The sequence below is a fragment of the Microcaecilia unicolor genome, chromosome 5, assembly GCF_901765095.1.
Source record: "Microcaecilia unicolor chromosome 5, aMicUni1.1, whole genome shotgun sequence".
In the NCBI taxonomy this organism is placed as follows: domain Eukaryota; kingdom Metazoa; phylum Chordata; class Amphibia; order Gymnophiona; family Siphonopidae; genus Microcaecilia; species Microcaecilia unicolor.
In genome coordinates this window covers 86,453,751-86,470,128 of record NC_044035.1, presented here as the reverse complement: position 1 = coordinate 86,470,128, position 16,378 = coordinate 86,453,751, and the positions used below count along the sequence as shown (strand labels likewise).

General features: G+C 44.9%; 1 protein-coding gene across 3 annotated transcripts in view; it reads right to left on the bottom strand.

Annotated features, from left to right (window-relative positions):
• Window positions 1-16,378, bottom strand: part of LOC115470142 (neutral ceramidase-like) — a 160,602-nt gene that overhangs the window by 130,763 nt on the left and 13,461 nt on the right. For 2 of the 3 annotated variants that reach the window (XM_030203090.1, XM_030203091.1), the window contains exon 2: window positions 6,598-6,744. In XM_030203090.1, the coding sequence (XP_030058950.1) occupies window positions 6,598-6,730 (133 nt within the window). In that variant the 5' untranslated portion in view covers window positions 6,731-6,744. Of the gene's footprint in view, window positions 1-6,597; window positions 7,057-16,378 lie in introns of those variants that run through there. The other variant, XM_030203089.1, reaches the window with a different exon arrangement.

Sequence of the window (16,378 nt, the reverse complement as noted above, 5' to 3'; positions counted from 1 at the left end):
ACCACACACCTCTCTCCTTGACTGACCAACACCTTCTGACCAACTGCCTCAACCACCGTTTCCAGGGAGACCAGCGCTGGCTTGCCATTCCGAGACCAGCTCAGCCAATCACTATCCCTTTTAAACATTCCAAGCTGGCTGAGCTGACCTGCGGAATGTTGGCCAGCGCTGCTACAGCTCCATTTTAAAAAATAAAACCCCATAGACTTTAATAGAAAATCATATTAACCAAAATCACCTTAAAATTTTCTCAAATCACTCCAAACTTCACCCAAAAATTAAACTCCCCATTCCCTATCCATCCCTGTTTTCCAATTTTAAAAATCCCAAATTCTGACGTCCGCCTTCAAACAAACTATCCCAGACCCCTCTAAAATTCCCAAATCCAATTAAAAACTATCCCAAAAATTTCAAACTTCCCTCCCGGACCTACCCTGTCGAATTAAAAAAATTAACCCTTTCCTAACCCTATAAAACCCACTCCTGTCAAAAACTCCTATTTAAAATACAAAAATTGAAAAACTAAAGTACTACAAAAATCCTAAAAAATTCCCTAACCCTAAATCCAAAAACAGAATTTAAATTAAACAAAACCCTGATTTTTAAAAAATAAAAAACCGAATTTACACATTTTAAAAATAAATACATTAAAATTTCGGGTCAAAAGACCCCTTACCTTGACCGGGATTTTCCCCTCAGACGACCCCTGCCTTCGGTTCCGGTCCTCGACGACTTCCCGCAAAAACGGAGGCAAAAATAAAAAAGCTCTGAAGCCGGGCCCAAAATTTAGGCCCCGGCTTCGGCCTAAACGGAAAAACGCGCGTTCGCGATGTGTGCATGAGGCGCGCCGCCTCATGCACTCTCGCGCCGACGTCTGCGAATCGCCGGCCATCTTAGAAACATCGCTGGCTCTTCCCCGCCTCTCTGCAGCACTCCTCTGGCTGCTGCCACTCCAACTGGCCCCAAAAATCTCGGCGCCGACGTCTGCAACGCTCCTCTTCGGCCCGGATCCCAAAACAAGCGGCCCAAAACAACCAGCGCCCCAGAACGACGGCGCCACTTCTCCTCTTCGCCCCAAGGACTCACTCGTCCCCGGGAGCCGAAAACCACAGCGCTGCCCGGCCCCCAAGCAGCGCCAGCTTGCTGCTACCGCCGCCGGCCCAAACGAGGCCGAACTCCATCGGGAGCACGGGAGCACCTCCGGCAGCGCTCCTGCCTACCTCTCCAGGCACCCGGACGCCCTCCAGCCACAAAAATGGCCCCAGAACCCCCAAAACGGACCCCAGGTAAGTATTAAATTTATTTTTTTCCTAAACCTAAACCCCCTGTTACACTAGCTCAAAGTAAGCCTTCCTGTCTTTTGCACCCCCACCCCACTTAGTAAATGCCTACTTTATGCAAAGGTGTCAATGCACTCAAAACTCTGATGCCCATTTCTGAGTGCTTCAAGGGGGGTGTCAAGCTCTTACATCCACCGACCTCTCACTGGACCTCAATCCCCCTATTTTGTCTTAAGTACTAAAAGGGGCAGGGCAATACAGGAGAAATCACCACTAGCTCCTGTCATATTTGCTTCAAGGTCAAGTTATGCTGGTTGACCTGACCTTCTCCTTTGCTCTACATGTGCAGGACAAAAGAGAGCACCAGGTTAGCTGGTGGTAGAAAGCAGAGCAGGATTACTAGGGATTGCTTTTTCACCAAAGAGCTTAGACAAATCAGCCCTCATTTTACAAGCCCTGTTTGTGTTTGAGACGTATATAACCCGACATATAAACTTTTATCTTGCATAAAGGTTTAAGTCCCCATTTTACAAAGCCATGATATGTATGTCTTAAACCCAAGTGTGTGCAAATAGCAAGAGGGTGTGTTTTGGGTGGGACGAAGGTGTGGCAAGTTGATAAACATTTATTCTCCATTTCACAAGGGAACTGAAAGATCAATGTTTGGAGTTATACCTGCTACCAAGCACATTTAGGATCTGGTAAACAGCTGCTATTGAGCTTAGATTTCAGCAAGGCCTTTGACATGGTTCTATATCAGCAACTTATAACAAATTGAGCACCTTGGTATGATCCCTAAAGTGGCTGACTTAGAAACTGATTGAGTGGGAGGCAACAAAGGGAAGTGAGTGATAAGTGGAGTGCACTCTGAGGAAAGGGGTGTTACTAGTGTGATGTGCCACAGAGATCAGTCCTTGATCCAGTTTTTTCAACATTTTTCTAAGTGATGTCACAGAAGGGCTGTCAGAAAAGGCTTGCCTGTTTCAAATGAAACCAAAATGCGCAACAGTGTGAATAAACTGGGGAGAGAATTAGCTAAGCTTGAGGAATGGTCTCGAGCAGTGACTCTCAAACCAATCCTCAAGGACCACCTGGTTTTCTGGAGATCCACATGCATGAGAGATATTTGCATAACATGGAGAAAGCGCATGCTGATATACCTCATACACATTCATTGTAGATATCCCGAAAACCCAACTGGCCAGGTGGTCACCAAGGATTGGGTTGAGAACTACTGATCTAGAGTATGGCACCTAAGATTTAGTACTAAAAATATTCAAGGTCATACATGTGGGCTGCAAAATCCTTAAGGACCAGTATGATATAGGGTGAAGTACTTCCATGCAAAAAGAAGAGCAAGATCTAGGGGTGATCATATGCGATGATCTTAATATGCCAAACAGAAGAGGTGATAGCAAAAACAGAAGGATATTTGGATGCCCAGAGAGAGAGGAATGGCTAGTAGGAAAAGGAGGTGATAGTGCCTCTGTATAAGTCTCTAGTGAGACCTCATTTCGAATACTGTGTACAATTCTGGAGTCACACCCTCAAAAGAATGGATGAATCACTCCAGAGGGTGACTACTAAAATAGTCAGAGGCCTTCATCATAAAGCATTTCAGATCTAAATATGTATACCTTGGAAAGAATGCAAGAGAGGGGGGTATATGCTAGAAACATTTAAATGCCTTCATGGTATAAATGCATTGGAGGCAGGCTACTTTTATTTCAAAGGAAGCTGCAGAATGAGGGGGCATAGGATGAAGGTGAAAGGGGATAGAGCCAGTAGTAATCTAAAGAAATATTTCTTTATGAAAAGGATGATGGATGCACAAAATGGCCTCCGAGCGGAGGTGGTAGAGACAAAAGCTGTACCTGAATTCAAGAAAGCATGGCAACAGCCAGAGAATCTCTGAGGGAGAGGAAAGAGCTGTAGAGCTTATTAGTTGGTATGGATGGACATGCTGCATGGGCTATATATATATATAGGGTTACCATGAGGGGCATAATTGAACAAAAACGTCTATCTCCATGGGCGTTTATCTCCGAGAACGGGTCCGTGAAGGGGCGGACCTAACCGTATTTTCGAAAAAAATAGACGTCCATGTTTTATTCGACAATTTGTGAGCTGGGCGTTTTTGTTTTTCAGTGATAATGGAAAATGAAAGCTCCCAGGTCAAAAACGAATAAATCCAAGGCATTTGTTCGTGGGAGGGGCCAGGAGTCGTAGTGCACTGGTCCCCCTCACATGCCAGGACACCAACCGGGCACCCTAGGGGGCACTGTTACAAAAACAAAAAAAAAGGTAAGAGCTCCCAGGTGCATAGCACCCTTCCCTTGGGTGTTGAGATCCCCAAATGCCCCTCAAAACCCACCACCCACAAGTCTACACCATTACTATAGCCCTAAGGGGTGAAGGGGGCACCTACATGTGGGTACAGTGGGTTTGGGGGGCGGTTTGGAGGGCTCCCATTTACCAGCACAAGTGTAACAGGTGGGGGGGGATGGGCCTGGGTCCACCTGCCTGAAGTCCACTGCACCCCCTAATAACTGCTCCAGTGACCTGCATACTGCTGCCAGGGAGGTGGGTATGACATTTGAGGGTGAAAATAAAAAGTTGTGAAACGGCATATTTTGTGGTGGGAGGGGGTTTGTGACCACTGGGGGAGTCAGGGGAGGTCATCCCCGATTCCCTCCAGTGGTCATCTGGTCATTTAGGGCACTTTTTGGGGCCTTATTCGTGGAAAAACAGGGTTCAGGAAAAGTGCCCTAAATTCTCGCTAAAAACGCATATTTTTCTTCCATTATCGGTGAAAGGCGCCCATCTCTCATCACCCGATAACCACGCCCCAGTTCCGCCTTCACCACGCCTTCGACACGCCCCCATCAACTTTGTCCGCATCCGCGATGGAGTGCAGTTGAAAACATCCAAATTCGGCTTTCGATTATACCGCTTTATTCGTTTTTGTGAGATAGACGTTTTTCTTTTTCAATTATAAGCTGGATTATGTCCTTTTTTAAAAGAGGACATAGTCCTCCTTTTGGATTTCCTCAGATATGTCCTCCAGGTGCTTTAATTTTTAAGAAAATGTTCTTTTTCTTTTTATGTGCCTATGAGCGACACACCTAACCACAGAATGAGAGAAACTATCAGTCTGGACACATGGGGGTGCTAAAGAGAGAGAAAGGCATTGTTGGTTGAAAGACTTTCACTCATATCTCAAAAGCTCTTTCTCTTGATGTCATCCACTTAGAACTTGTTAGTTGTAGCGGGTTATAAGATCATAACGTAATGTATTATAATGTAATATTCAGCCGAGATAGCCAGCTATCTCACTCTACATATTAGCGTTTAGCCAGCTTTAGCCTATTTAACCAGCCAGGAGCCGTTACTGGCCAGTTAAATTGTTTTAAGTATCGGCCGCTAAGAGTCAGGGAATCCAGGCTTCAAATTCTACTGATGTTGCTTGTGACTTTGAGCAAGTTATATAATCCATTGCCTTAGGCACAGACTGTAAGCTCTCTGGGGCAGGGAACTACCTCCAGGAACTGAAATGTAATTTGGCTTGATCTCCCTTTCTTATCACTTACTGTCTTGCCCACTGCTAACTAACAAAATGGCACTGCCTTGGTGCTTCATATTTTAACCCATTTATGATCAAAATGTTAGCTGGTGCTGAGCCTGCATGATTTTGAGTATTGGGCAAGACCTCAAAAGATAAGTATTTCTCCTGCTTGCAGAAGGGTACAAAGGTTGGGAAGAACTAAGGAGTTAAACAGCCTTTGTTCCTGTGTTGTGAAAGCATTTGGGGTAGGAACTTGAAGTCCAAGCATACTTGTTGTTGTCATAATGGTTAGAGATCTGTAACAAGACAATTTTTCTTGTCTTAGATAAGAAAGGAGTGTTACATAGTAAATGCCAGCAGATAAAAATGGCCCATTCAGCCTACCCTATGGATGTGGATTGCTAAAGAGGCTGTGATGCAAGGTCAGCACACTAGCTTTTCCACTGCTCCCTACTTTTTTAATTTTTTCCACAACTAAGTGACTGAGAAGGCTTAGGCACTTCTGAATATAGGATAATTGTACCACTGATGTTCCAAGGGTGGTACAATTATCCCTCTAATTTCAATAATACAAGTGTGCCACATGACAGCAGTAAATTTTCTGGTGCACTACCAGCTTAAGCAGTCGTACGTGTACACACATCAGCTGTGGTAAAACCACTTTCATTTTTCCCTTAATATTGTATTAAACATGCTGTTCTAACATTTGTATTGAAAGCATTTTAGTAAATACAGGGTGAGGCCAAATGAAAAGCATCTCCCTAGAGTTTTATGCTGTTTTCTCAGCAACCACTTAGAATTTCAACGTGAAAATTTACAGCTTGATTTGTTGTTACTCACTACATTTATGTGCTGAATGGAATGAGATTGTCTTTAAGCTTGGCGAAGCTCTAGACTTTTTAGAATGACCACCCAACAATTTTCACATGTTCAAAAATGTTTGCACTGTTAATGTTAATGATGTCACAATGATGTTGAATTTTGTCTAGGGGACCAATGTTGGAGGCCTATCAAAAGATCCACCCAAAGCTGCAAACGATCGCTAAACTCAAGGAAGCGCTGCAGGTGATCTGGGACAGCCTGCCACAGGTACCAATCAACAAGGTTGTTAAGAACTTCTCAAAGCGACTGAAAGCCTGTGTTAAAGCTCAGGGTGGACACTTTGAGCAGTCAGAGTGCGAAATTCTGACACATTTTTAATTGTACTGTTTGAATGATGTTATTTTACTGTGTTTTAGTTCAAACATTTTTTAACACAAAAATCACTAGGTAGTAACGCTAAAATGTCGGTAATATCAACATAGCTTAAGATAGCTTAAATAATTAAGTAAGGATGATGACTAAAGAATATAAAATTTCTCAGTGAAATTCAAAGTGGTTGCTGAGACAATGGCAAAAAACTCTAGCGAGCTACTTTTTTTTTTTTTTGCATCACCCTATAGATCCGATTATTTTGCAGACGTAGAACTATCTGAGGCTTAAGAATCATTTCCTGTTTTATGTTATAGCAATCATGCAAAATAAAACATTATTCACTCATTTTCTATTAGTTCCTTGTCAGTTTAAGCTTCAGGCTTTTTTGAAGTATGTATGGATGAGCAGAGAGAATTATTTCAGATCTTTCCTCAAGGCTTCCCTTCCTGCCTTCCCTCTCTCCCTCCTTCTTCCCCTTCCCAGTCAAACCCACTGAGTCCTCTTAACTGCAGTATTGTATGTGCACGTGAGAACATGAAAGAGAATTAAATAACTTGCCAGAATTTCTTTCTGCATTATTGATGACAAAGATGAGCACTGCAAGTCCAACCGAGACACATGTCATCAGCACAAACAGAACAATGAGTAACACTTCTAGATGTGAGAAGCTTCTTTTTCCTCTTTTCCCCATCGCAACAGATTTACCTAAAACAAAGAATAAGACCAAAAAAAGAACATGAGATAAGCCATACTCAGTCAGTCTAAGATCCATTGAGCCTAGCATCCTATCTTTGACAGTGACCAGTCTTGGTCACATGTGAAGCGACATGTCCAGCTCAGAATATGAACATCCAAGTCAATAGGTCACAAACGGACGTCCATCTCACATGTATTTTAGATCAGATTACAGCCTGTTCTAAAATACATGTGAGGTGGATATCCATGTGCTGGAAACATCCAGCATGAACATCCATTTTAAGAACTGAAATGCCCAAATTGAGTGGGGATATTGTGTGGTGCTCAGTCAGCTGCACTAACCATTAGGCTACTGCTCAGATCTGCATATTCCTATAGTACCTGAAGCTATCATAGCATCTCGTATCCCTTGTCAGTTTCACATTTGGGGGAGAGGAAGGGGGACAGCAATCACTAGGGGATTCAGGAGGTGTCCTGCTATGATCCCGCCAGTAGCATACTGAGGGCAGGGCAGTGGGGGCGGTCTGCCCCGGGTGCACGCTGCTGAAGGGGTGCAGAGAGCAGCCACGTGGCTGTCAGCTCTGCTGGTTACCTGGAGCAGGAAACCAGCAGAAACGACAGTTGCACGGCTGCTCCCAGCAGGTAAGAATGCACCCAGGGGGGCTTGGGTGATACACCGGGGGAGGTGATGCGCCGGGGGGGGGCGGATGCTGCTGCACCCGGTGGAGGGGTGCACAGCGGCGACCCGCCCCGGGTGACAGCCAACCATGGATCGCCGCTGGATCCCGCCAGTGGGCAGCTGCTCAATTGGACCACCTTTCTCTAACCTGGACGTGCCAAGTACATAAGTGTTGCCATACGGGGATAAACTGAAGGTCCATCAAGCCCAGCATCCTGTTTCCAGCAGTGGCCAATCCGGGTTATAAATACCTGGTAAGATCCCAAAACAGTACAATACATTTTATGCTGCTTATTCTAGAAATACCTCTCGTTACTTGGTAGAATTTTTACTCGTATGCAATCAACATAGCATTTTTGAAAGTAGGGGAGTCTCATAAGTCGCTGGGGTTTATATTGCAATTCTTATATACCCCTATTTTGCGACAGTTGTAATCATCGACTCACCCTACCAACCTCCTAAGTTACTATTTTTTATATAAATTTTTATCTTTTTCTTCTATCAATGCCTAATGCGCGGCTATACTTGATGTTGCATACACATCAGGAGCTTCACAGTGAAACAGTCTGACAATATGACAAGGCTGTAAATGTGCTCAAAAAACAGCTCAACTTAGCTTTTGATTTGAAGTGCGGAAGTGGGGGGACAGTTCCACACTTCAAAACAAAAGCTAAGTTGAGCTGTTTTTTGAGCACATTTACAGCCTTGCCATATTGTCAGACTGTTTCACTGTGAAGCTCCTGATGTGTATGCAACATCAAGTATAGCCGCACATTAGGCATTGATAGAAGAAAAAGATAAAAATTTATATAAAAAATAGTAACTTAGGAGGTTGGTAGGGTGAGTCGATGATTACAACTGTCGCAAAATAGGGATATATAAGAATTGCAATTTAAACCCCAGCGACTTATGAGACTCCCCTACTTTCAAAAATGCTATGTTGATTGCATACGAGTAACAATTCTAAGTAACGAGAGGTATGTTTGCCACATTTTAGTAGAATATTGCCATTGCTAGTAGATAGTATTCTAGAAATAAGCAGTGGATTTTCCCCAAGTCATTTTAATAATGGCTTATGGACATGTCTTTTAGGAAGATAGCCAACCCCTTTTTTTAAATCCTGCTAAGCTAACTGCTTTTACCACTTTCTCTGGCAATGAATTCCAGAGTTTAATTACACATTGAGTGAAGAAATATTTTCTCTGATTTATTTTAAATGTACTACTTGGTAGCTTTATTGCGTGCCCCTAGTCCTACTATTTTTGGAAAGAGTAAACAATTTATTCACGTCTACCTGTTCCACTCTATTCATTATTTTAAAGACCTCTATCATATCTCCCCTCAGCCATCTTTAGCCTTTCCTCATAGGGAAGTTGTCCCATCCCCTTTGTCATTTTCTTCGCCCTTCTCTGTACCTTTTCTAATTCCACTATATCTTTTTTCTTTCACATCTGAGGAGATTTCAGCACCATTTTGGGCAGGCTGGTATGAGTCCCGACCTGACAAAGCTGAGAAGCAGAGTTAAGCTTTAATTGTGACAAGGTATGTAGAAGCTATAAAAGTGTTTATCAGATTTGTAGAGATAGAAAGTAAGAGAGGATTCCTCACTGTTTGTTTTTTGGATCATAGTCATCGCCCCTGACGACGCCTAGAGCGAAACACAATTGTGTTGGGCTTGATTATAAAGAACACAGTGTGATGTGAAAAACGAGTGGGGACATTGAGATCGAGGAGCTGCTTGGCAGGAGCACACAGTGCATTGCAAAAACTAACAAAGCGAAACGGCAGAAATAGCAGCCCTCTGCTGGAAATCTTTTGAACCGGAAAGACACCTTGCAAGAACGAGGCAATTGAGAACCCACAGGAGATTGAAAACAACTCAAGATAAGAGACTATCACAGAATCATAGGAGAGTTTTATAGGTTTTTAAAATCAACATTAAGCACAATTCTATGAATAGAGGGGGTCATTGGGTAACACAGTGACCACAGTAAAAGATAGTACTATCTATGTAAAGGTTTGATTTCAATCAGCAGCAAACAGTTTGAACTACTCGCACTGTGTATTGAATGTATTAGAGAAAGACTGTAGTGTGGTGTATGAATGCATAGTGAGTGAAGCAGTGAGGATAGGGAGTTTTTACAGATTTGTGAATTCAAGATTATGAAGAAAACAAATGAATAAAGATTTGTTAAAAAGTTTAAGGAATTAAAGACAAGTGAATGTATATTGTAACTATTTGAAGATATTTCTCACGAGGGTAGGATACTAACCAGCTTATTTTCGAAAGAGAAAGACGCCCATATTTTGACCCAAATCGGGAGATGGGCGCCTTTCTCCCGTGTGCGACCAAATCAGTATAATCGAAAGCCGATTTTGGTCGTCTTCAACTGCATTCCGTCGCAGGAATGAATAAAGTTGACGGGGGCGTGTCGGAGGCGTGGCGAAGGCAGGACTGGGGCGTGGTTATCGGCCGAGGAGAGATGGGCGTCTTTAGCTGATAATCGAAACAAGAAGGGCGTTTTTGACGAGAATTTGGTCCGATTTATTTGGACCCTTTTTTTTTCAGGTACAAGTCCCAAAAAAGTGCCCCAACTGACCAGATGACCACCGGAGGGAATCGGGAATCACCTCCCCTGACTCCCCCAGTGGTCACTAACCCCCTCCCACCAAAAAACCCACTTTAAAAACTTTGTTTTCCAGCCTGTATGTCAGCCTCAAATGCTGCACCCACCTCCTTGACAGCAGAATGTGTTCTATCCTATGACACCCTTTCCCTGGTTCTGATGTGGCTCTCGGGTGAGTGTGACACCTTTTCTGTTATGCGCACTGCAGAGTCACATCAGCAATGCATTGTGGTTAACTGCTCACGATGTTGGTAGTTGGTAGGCTCTACTCCCATGGTGCTTTCCCCCCTGCTTACTGGGTCAGTGTGCCCTGTTTTGTTTCCAGTAGTCCATGAGGTAGTGGCTATTTTTGTAACACAGTTTTAGATCCCTTTCATGTGTTAGCCACGTTACAGCACTTAGAGGTAGATGCACTAAACGTTTTTCATCGTTAAATGAGCCCTCAGGGAAGAATTTCCTATCCTTTCCATGCACTTAAGCCTATTTTCCGACGACAGTAGCAGCTAACGAAAACGGAATGGAGATGAGCAATTAGTGTGAAAACCCCATTGAAACGACATGCACTAACCTTTTCCGATTGCCTTTACGCAGGAAAAAGGCAGGAAAACTAACGAGAGGTCTGGACCTCTCGTTAGGACAGCTCCGTGGCAGGAAAAAGTGTTAAGTGAAAAAATAAACAAACTTTGAGCCAATCCCAGCGCATTAGCAGAGCTAAAAGCGCTGTGATTGGTCCAAAGGACCTCAGAAAACACATAAAAAAATAAAAATAAAAAAAGGATCGGGAGGGGGCAAGGGCGCTCATCAGGAGCGTCCTGTACGGACGGCCTTGCCCCCCCCCCCCCCCGCTGCTACCCACTTTCCGCCGCTCCCCCCACCCCGAAAAAGCAAACTTCTAGAAGCCCCTGCCCCCCTCCCTTCCTCACTACTCTCTCACCTCAGCTCCGCCTCCCGACATCCTCCGTCCGTGCCCCGCCCCCTTTTGGGGTCGTCGCCGCCATTCCCCTCCTCCATCGGGCCCCCCTTCCTCTTACCGGGCCCGTGCAGCGCCTCTCTCCTCTGTCCGAAGGCGCTGCACGGGCAAGAAGAAAGCTGAATCAGCTGATGCCTGCCTTCGCGATGGCGCGTCTTTCTTCTGCTGCGCCCGCCCCTGTCTGACGTCAGTAACCTACGTAGGTTACTGACGTCAGACAGGGGCGGGCCCAGGAGGAGAAAGACGCTCTATCGAAGCTAGGCGAAGGCAGGCATCAGCTGATTCAGCTTTCTTCTTGCCCGTGCAGCGCCTTCGGACAGAGGAGAGAGGCGCTGCACGGGCCCGGTAAGAGGAAGGGGGGCCCGATGGAGGAGGGGAATGGCGGCGACGACCCCAAAAGGGGGCGGGGCACGGACGGAGGATGTCGGGAGGCGGAGCTGAGGTGAGAGAGTAGTGAGGAAGGGAGGGGGGCAGGGGCTTCTAGAAGTTTGCTTTTTCGGGGTGGGGGGAGCGGCGGAAAGTGGGGAGGGGGCAGGGGCTGCTAGAATTTTGCTTTTTCGGGGTGGGGGAGCGGCGGAAAGTGGGGAGCAGCGGGGGGGGGGGCAAGGCCGTCTGTACAGGACGCTCCTGATGAGCGCCCTTGCCCCCTCCCGACCCTTTTTTTTATTTTTGTTTTTATTTGGGAGCCATGTGCTTGCGATTTGACTGTGTTTTGACTGTTTGTGGCATGCGCAGAGCAGCTAACATAACGCTTGGCTGCTCTGCGCATGATTTGGGGGCCGATTAACGATGTGTATTGTGATTCTTTGATACATTGTACGTTTCACTACCGATCTCAGCATGTGTGACTTTTTTTTTTGGTGCATTTTTCGTTATTTTAAAATCGTTAGGGACTTTAACGATTTAGATTTTTTTACGTTTGGTTGCTGCATCTGCCTCTTAGTTCTTCCCTTGAATGTTGCTGAAAGAGGGCATTGTACAGCGTTCTGCCAGCTCTGACCTTCTGCTAATCTCAGTACCAGGAAGACTCTTTGCCAGTGGGGCACAACCTCTGATCTGCAGTTAACTGTGAGTAAACGTGCTTATTCAAATAAAGGACTTTTTCAAAGAGATTAGTCTTCAGGTGTCAACTGGTGTGCCAAGGTTATACAGCAGCAACAAGACCTAGAGGCCTGCATGTATGCAGGTCCCTAGAGCACTTTTAGTGGGTACTGCAGTGCACGTCAGGCAGGCGGACCCAGGCCCATCCCCCCTACCTGTAACACTTGTGCTGGTAAATGGGAGGCCTCCAAAACCCACTGTACCCACATGTAGGAGTCCCCATTCACCCCGAAGAGCTATGGTAGTGTTGTACATTTGTGGGTAGTGGGTTTTGGGGGAGGGGGGTTGGGGGCTCAGCACCCGTGGTACGGGAACTATGCATGTGGGAGCGTTTTCTGAAGTCCACCGCACTGACCTCTAGGGTGTCCAGTTGGTGCCCTGGCATGTCAAGGGGGCGAGTGTACTACAAATCCTGACCCCTCCCACGACCAAATGGCTTGGATTAGGACATTTCTGAGCTGGGCGTTTTTATTTTCCATTATCGCTAAAAAAAAAACAAATGCCCAGCTCACAAACGACTAAATCCATGGCATTTTGGTCCGTACAAACCGTATTTTCGAAACAAAAGATAGACGCCCATTTTTTTCGAAAATACAGTCTGTCCCACCCCTTCACGTACCCATTCTCGGGCATAGACGCTCATGGAGATGGGCGTTCACGTTCGATTATGCCCCTCCACATCTTTTTTGAGATACAGTGACCAGAATTGCACACTGTATTCGAGGTGTTGCACCATGGAACAATATAACATCCTAATTTTTGTTATCCATTCCTTTTCTAATACCTAACATTCTATTTGCTTTCTTAGCCACTGCCACACACTGAGCAGAGGGTTTCAACATATCATCAATGATGACACCTAGATCCCTTTCCTGGTCAATGACTCCTAATGTGGAACCTTGTATCATGTAACTATAGTTCAGGTTCCTCTTTCCCACATGCATCACTTTGCACTTGCTCATATTAAACGTCATCTGGAATTCGTTGCCAGAGAATGTGGTAAAGGTAGTTAGCTTAGCGGGGGTTTAAAAAAGGTTTGGACAGCTTCCTAAAGGAAAAGTACATAGACCATTATTGAATATGACTTGGGGAAAATCCACTGCTTATTTCTGGGATAAGCAGCATAAATGTATTGAATTTTGGGGGGATCTTACCAGGTATTTGTGACCTGGATTGGCCACTGTTGGAAACAGGACGCTAGGCTTGATGGACCTTTGGTCTGTCACAGTGTGGCAATACTTATGTACTTATATTTGGATGCCCAGTCTCCCTTTTTTAAACATGGACATCCCATTCCCTTTTGTGATTGAAGTTGGTCATCCATATTTTGACTCCTCCCTAGTCCTGCTCAAAACACACCTTGGCCATGGTCCCTTTGCCATATGGACATACTGCAGTGTTAGATGGCGGTATCATGACCTTATATAATCAGGATTTGGATGTTCCTATAATATGGACAATTAAATGCCAGTTTTCTGATGCCCAAAGAAGCCCAAGAATAGGGCTTCTAAAATATCCACCATATTCTCTCATACCTCTTTCCCAGGGATGAGCAAAGGCTTTTCCAAGTTTATCTGGCTAATTATTTATGGCTTTTTCCTCCAGGAACTTGTCCAAACCTCTTTTGAGTGCTGCAATAGCAGTTACTTTGACCAAATCCCTTGTAACAGATGCCATATCTTAATTATGCACTACATGAGAAACATACTTTCTACAATTTGTTTCATCTGCTGCTTGTTGGTTTTTTTTAAACAATGCTTAAACAACAGGACTCTCCATGAAACTGTCTCCTATTTAACTATTCCTCCACATTCATGATTTTATAAACTTTTATTCTATTCCTGCTATTTTTTTCTTCTCCAAGCTGAATGGTGTAACCTATTTAGGCTTTGTTAATCAAAGAAGTGCTTTTTCCCTTTATCATTTTTGTTGCCCTTCTCCAAACCTTTGCCAACTCTGCCATAACCTTTCTGAGATGGAGCAACCAGAACTGCACACAGTACTCAAGATGCAGTCACACCATGAACCTATGCATAGACAAATGGTATTCTTAGTTTTGTTCCTGGCGATAATCGACAGTGTGGCCACATTGGCGGACGCTGCATGGTTGTCACGCAGGTAGTGCATGAGCCCTTACCACTAGGTCAATGACTGGCGGTAAGGGCTCAGGCCATAAATAGGCATACTTTAATTTTTGCGCACGTCCATTTCCCAGCCCATTAAAAAATGGCCTTTCCCAGCCACAGTAAAAAGTGGCCAAGCGTGCAACAAAAAGATGTGCCCACACTACCGCAGGCCACGTTTTGCCAGCCTTTGTAAAAGGACCCCTTAATTAACGAAACCCCAGAATTCATTGAGCCAACAGCTCAGTGGTGTTGAAAACTTCATGAAAGTATCAAGGTTGAAGGAGGACACTTTGATCACAAATTATGAATTAACTAAGAAAAATAACATTATACTAATGTATTTTCAAAGATCAAACTAAGGGGACCTTTTACTAAGACACATGGAGGGGCATAATCGAAATGCCGGCTAAATCTGAATTTGGGCGCCCTCACAAATCAGAAAATAACATTGCCGGCCATAGGCATTCCATTATCGCAGTTGACAGCGGCCAAATCAGGGCCGGCCAAAGTATAGGAAAATGGCCGGCCTCAGACAATCCATTATCGCAGTTGAAAACAGCCAAATCAGAGGTAGCCAAAATATACAAAAAATGCAGCAGTTATGTGAGAAACGCATTACTGTACTTTATACTTCTCAATGTTCCTTATATTTTCCCCATATCTGGATGTCCGTAACTACATACACTGTACTTGTAGAACATGCAGCTATGGGAAATATAAGGAACATGCATATGAAGTTCGCACACTTGATAATGATCCATATAAGGAAAACTTCCATGTAAGGAAAACTCCACACATAGGCCCCGTACGCGTGACGACAGTCCATGCACGTCCATGCCCATGTACGTCCATGCATCACGGCCATCCATGTTTGGAGCCATTATAGACGTCAAGATGTGCACATACTGACCTGTCCATATATGGGGTGGCCATCCATATATGGAGGTGTGCATGTAATGACGTCCATCATGCATGGGCGTCCATATAAGGCGCTGCACGTTTTTCGAACGGTTATTCATTGAGAAACATGGCTCTGAGGAGACAGCCAAACTTCTCCGTCGGAGAGAATCTCCTGCTAGTACAACTGTGCTTGAAGCACAGACGTATTCTGTTCCCCCACCACCGCCACCTGCCCCGCAGGACTCTCTGCATCCAAGCCTGGGGCGAGATAAGAGACAGGTTGGAGAGTTAAGTGTTTGCCCCCCCCCCCCCAACTGGCCTATCAGGGCCTCCTCCTGAACTTACACATGTAAGAGCTCCTTCAGCAATGTAAGCACAAACTGTAGTCTGAACTTCGTGGGTGTGGCTTGGATCTCTTTCAGGGAGAGAAAACTAACAACTTATAGCAGCAGCTTCAGAGAGCATTTTCCATCTCACAGATAGGCTGCAGAGAATACCTTCTCCTGCTTTAGACTTAGCCTGGCCTCAGAATGACATCCTTAGTATATCTCCTATCACCTTCTCCCACTACTCCAACCAGAGTTACACCTAATCACACTGACCACCCTTCAACATCTTCTGTCCTTCTGTGACTGTTCTCTTGTGCTTGACTGCTTAAATATTTTAAATTTAAATGCTTTACTTTTTGTCTATTAGATTGTAAGCTCTTTGAGCAGGGACTGTCTTTCTTCTGTGTTTGTACAGCGCTGCGTACACTTTGTAGCGCTCTAGAAATGTTAAATAGTAATAGTAGTAGTAGTAGTCTGCATTCAAGGGTAATCAGTGATATGTGCACATGCACATTCATTAATAGAATCTATGTACTAGAAAGCAAAAACATGTCCACATCCCTATAATACTGCACACAAACGGTAGTCTCCGTCCTCATGTCCACCTCAATGACCTCATCTGTACCAATGTAATGTTCCCCCCTCCCCCGCATCATCATCATCATCATCAGTGTTGTGTGCATAGGAACCCCATATAAGAGGCTTGGGGAGGCTAAGCCTCCCCAGCCCAACCTTGACCTTCTCCACCTGCCTCCTCCTCAAATTCAGCCCCGGATCAGCCATTAACAAAATTGTATCTTAGGCTGGTGCCTACCCCCCCCCCCCCCCCCCCCCCCCCACTTAGCCCGCTCACTTCTTTTCTTACCGGCTCTGCCGGAACTTCCCCCTGCACTGTATGTTCCGGCAGCAGA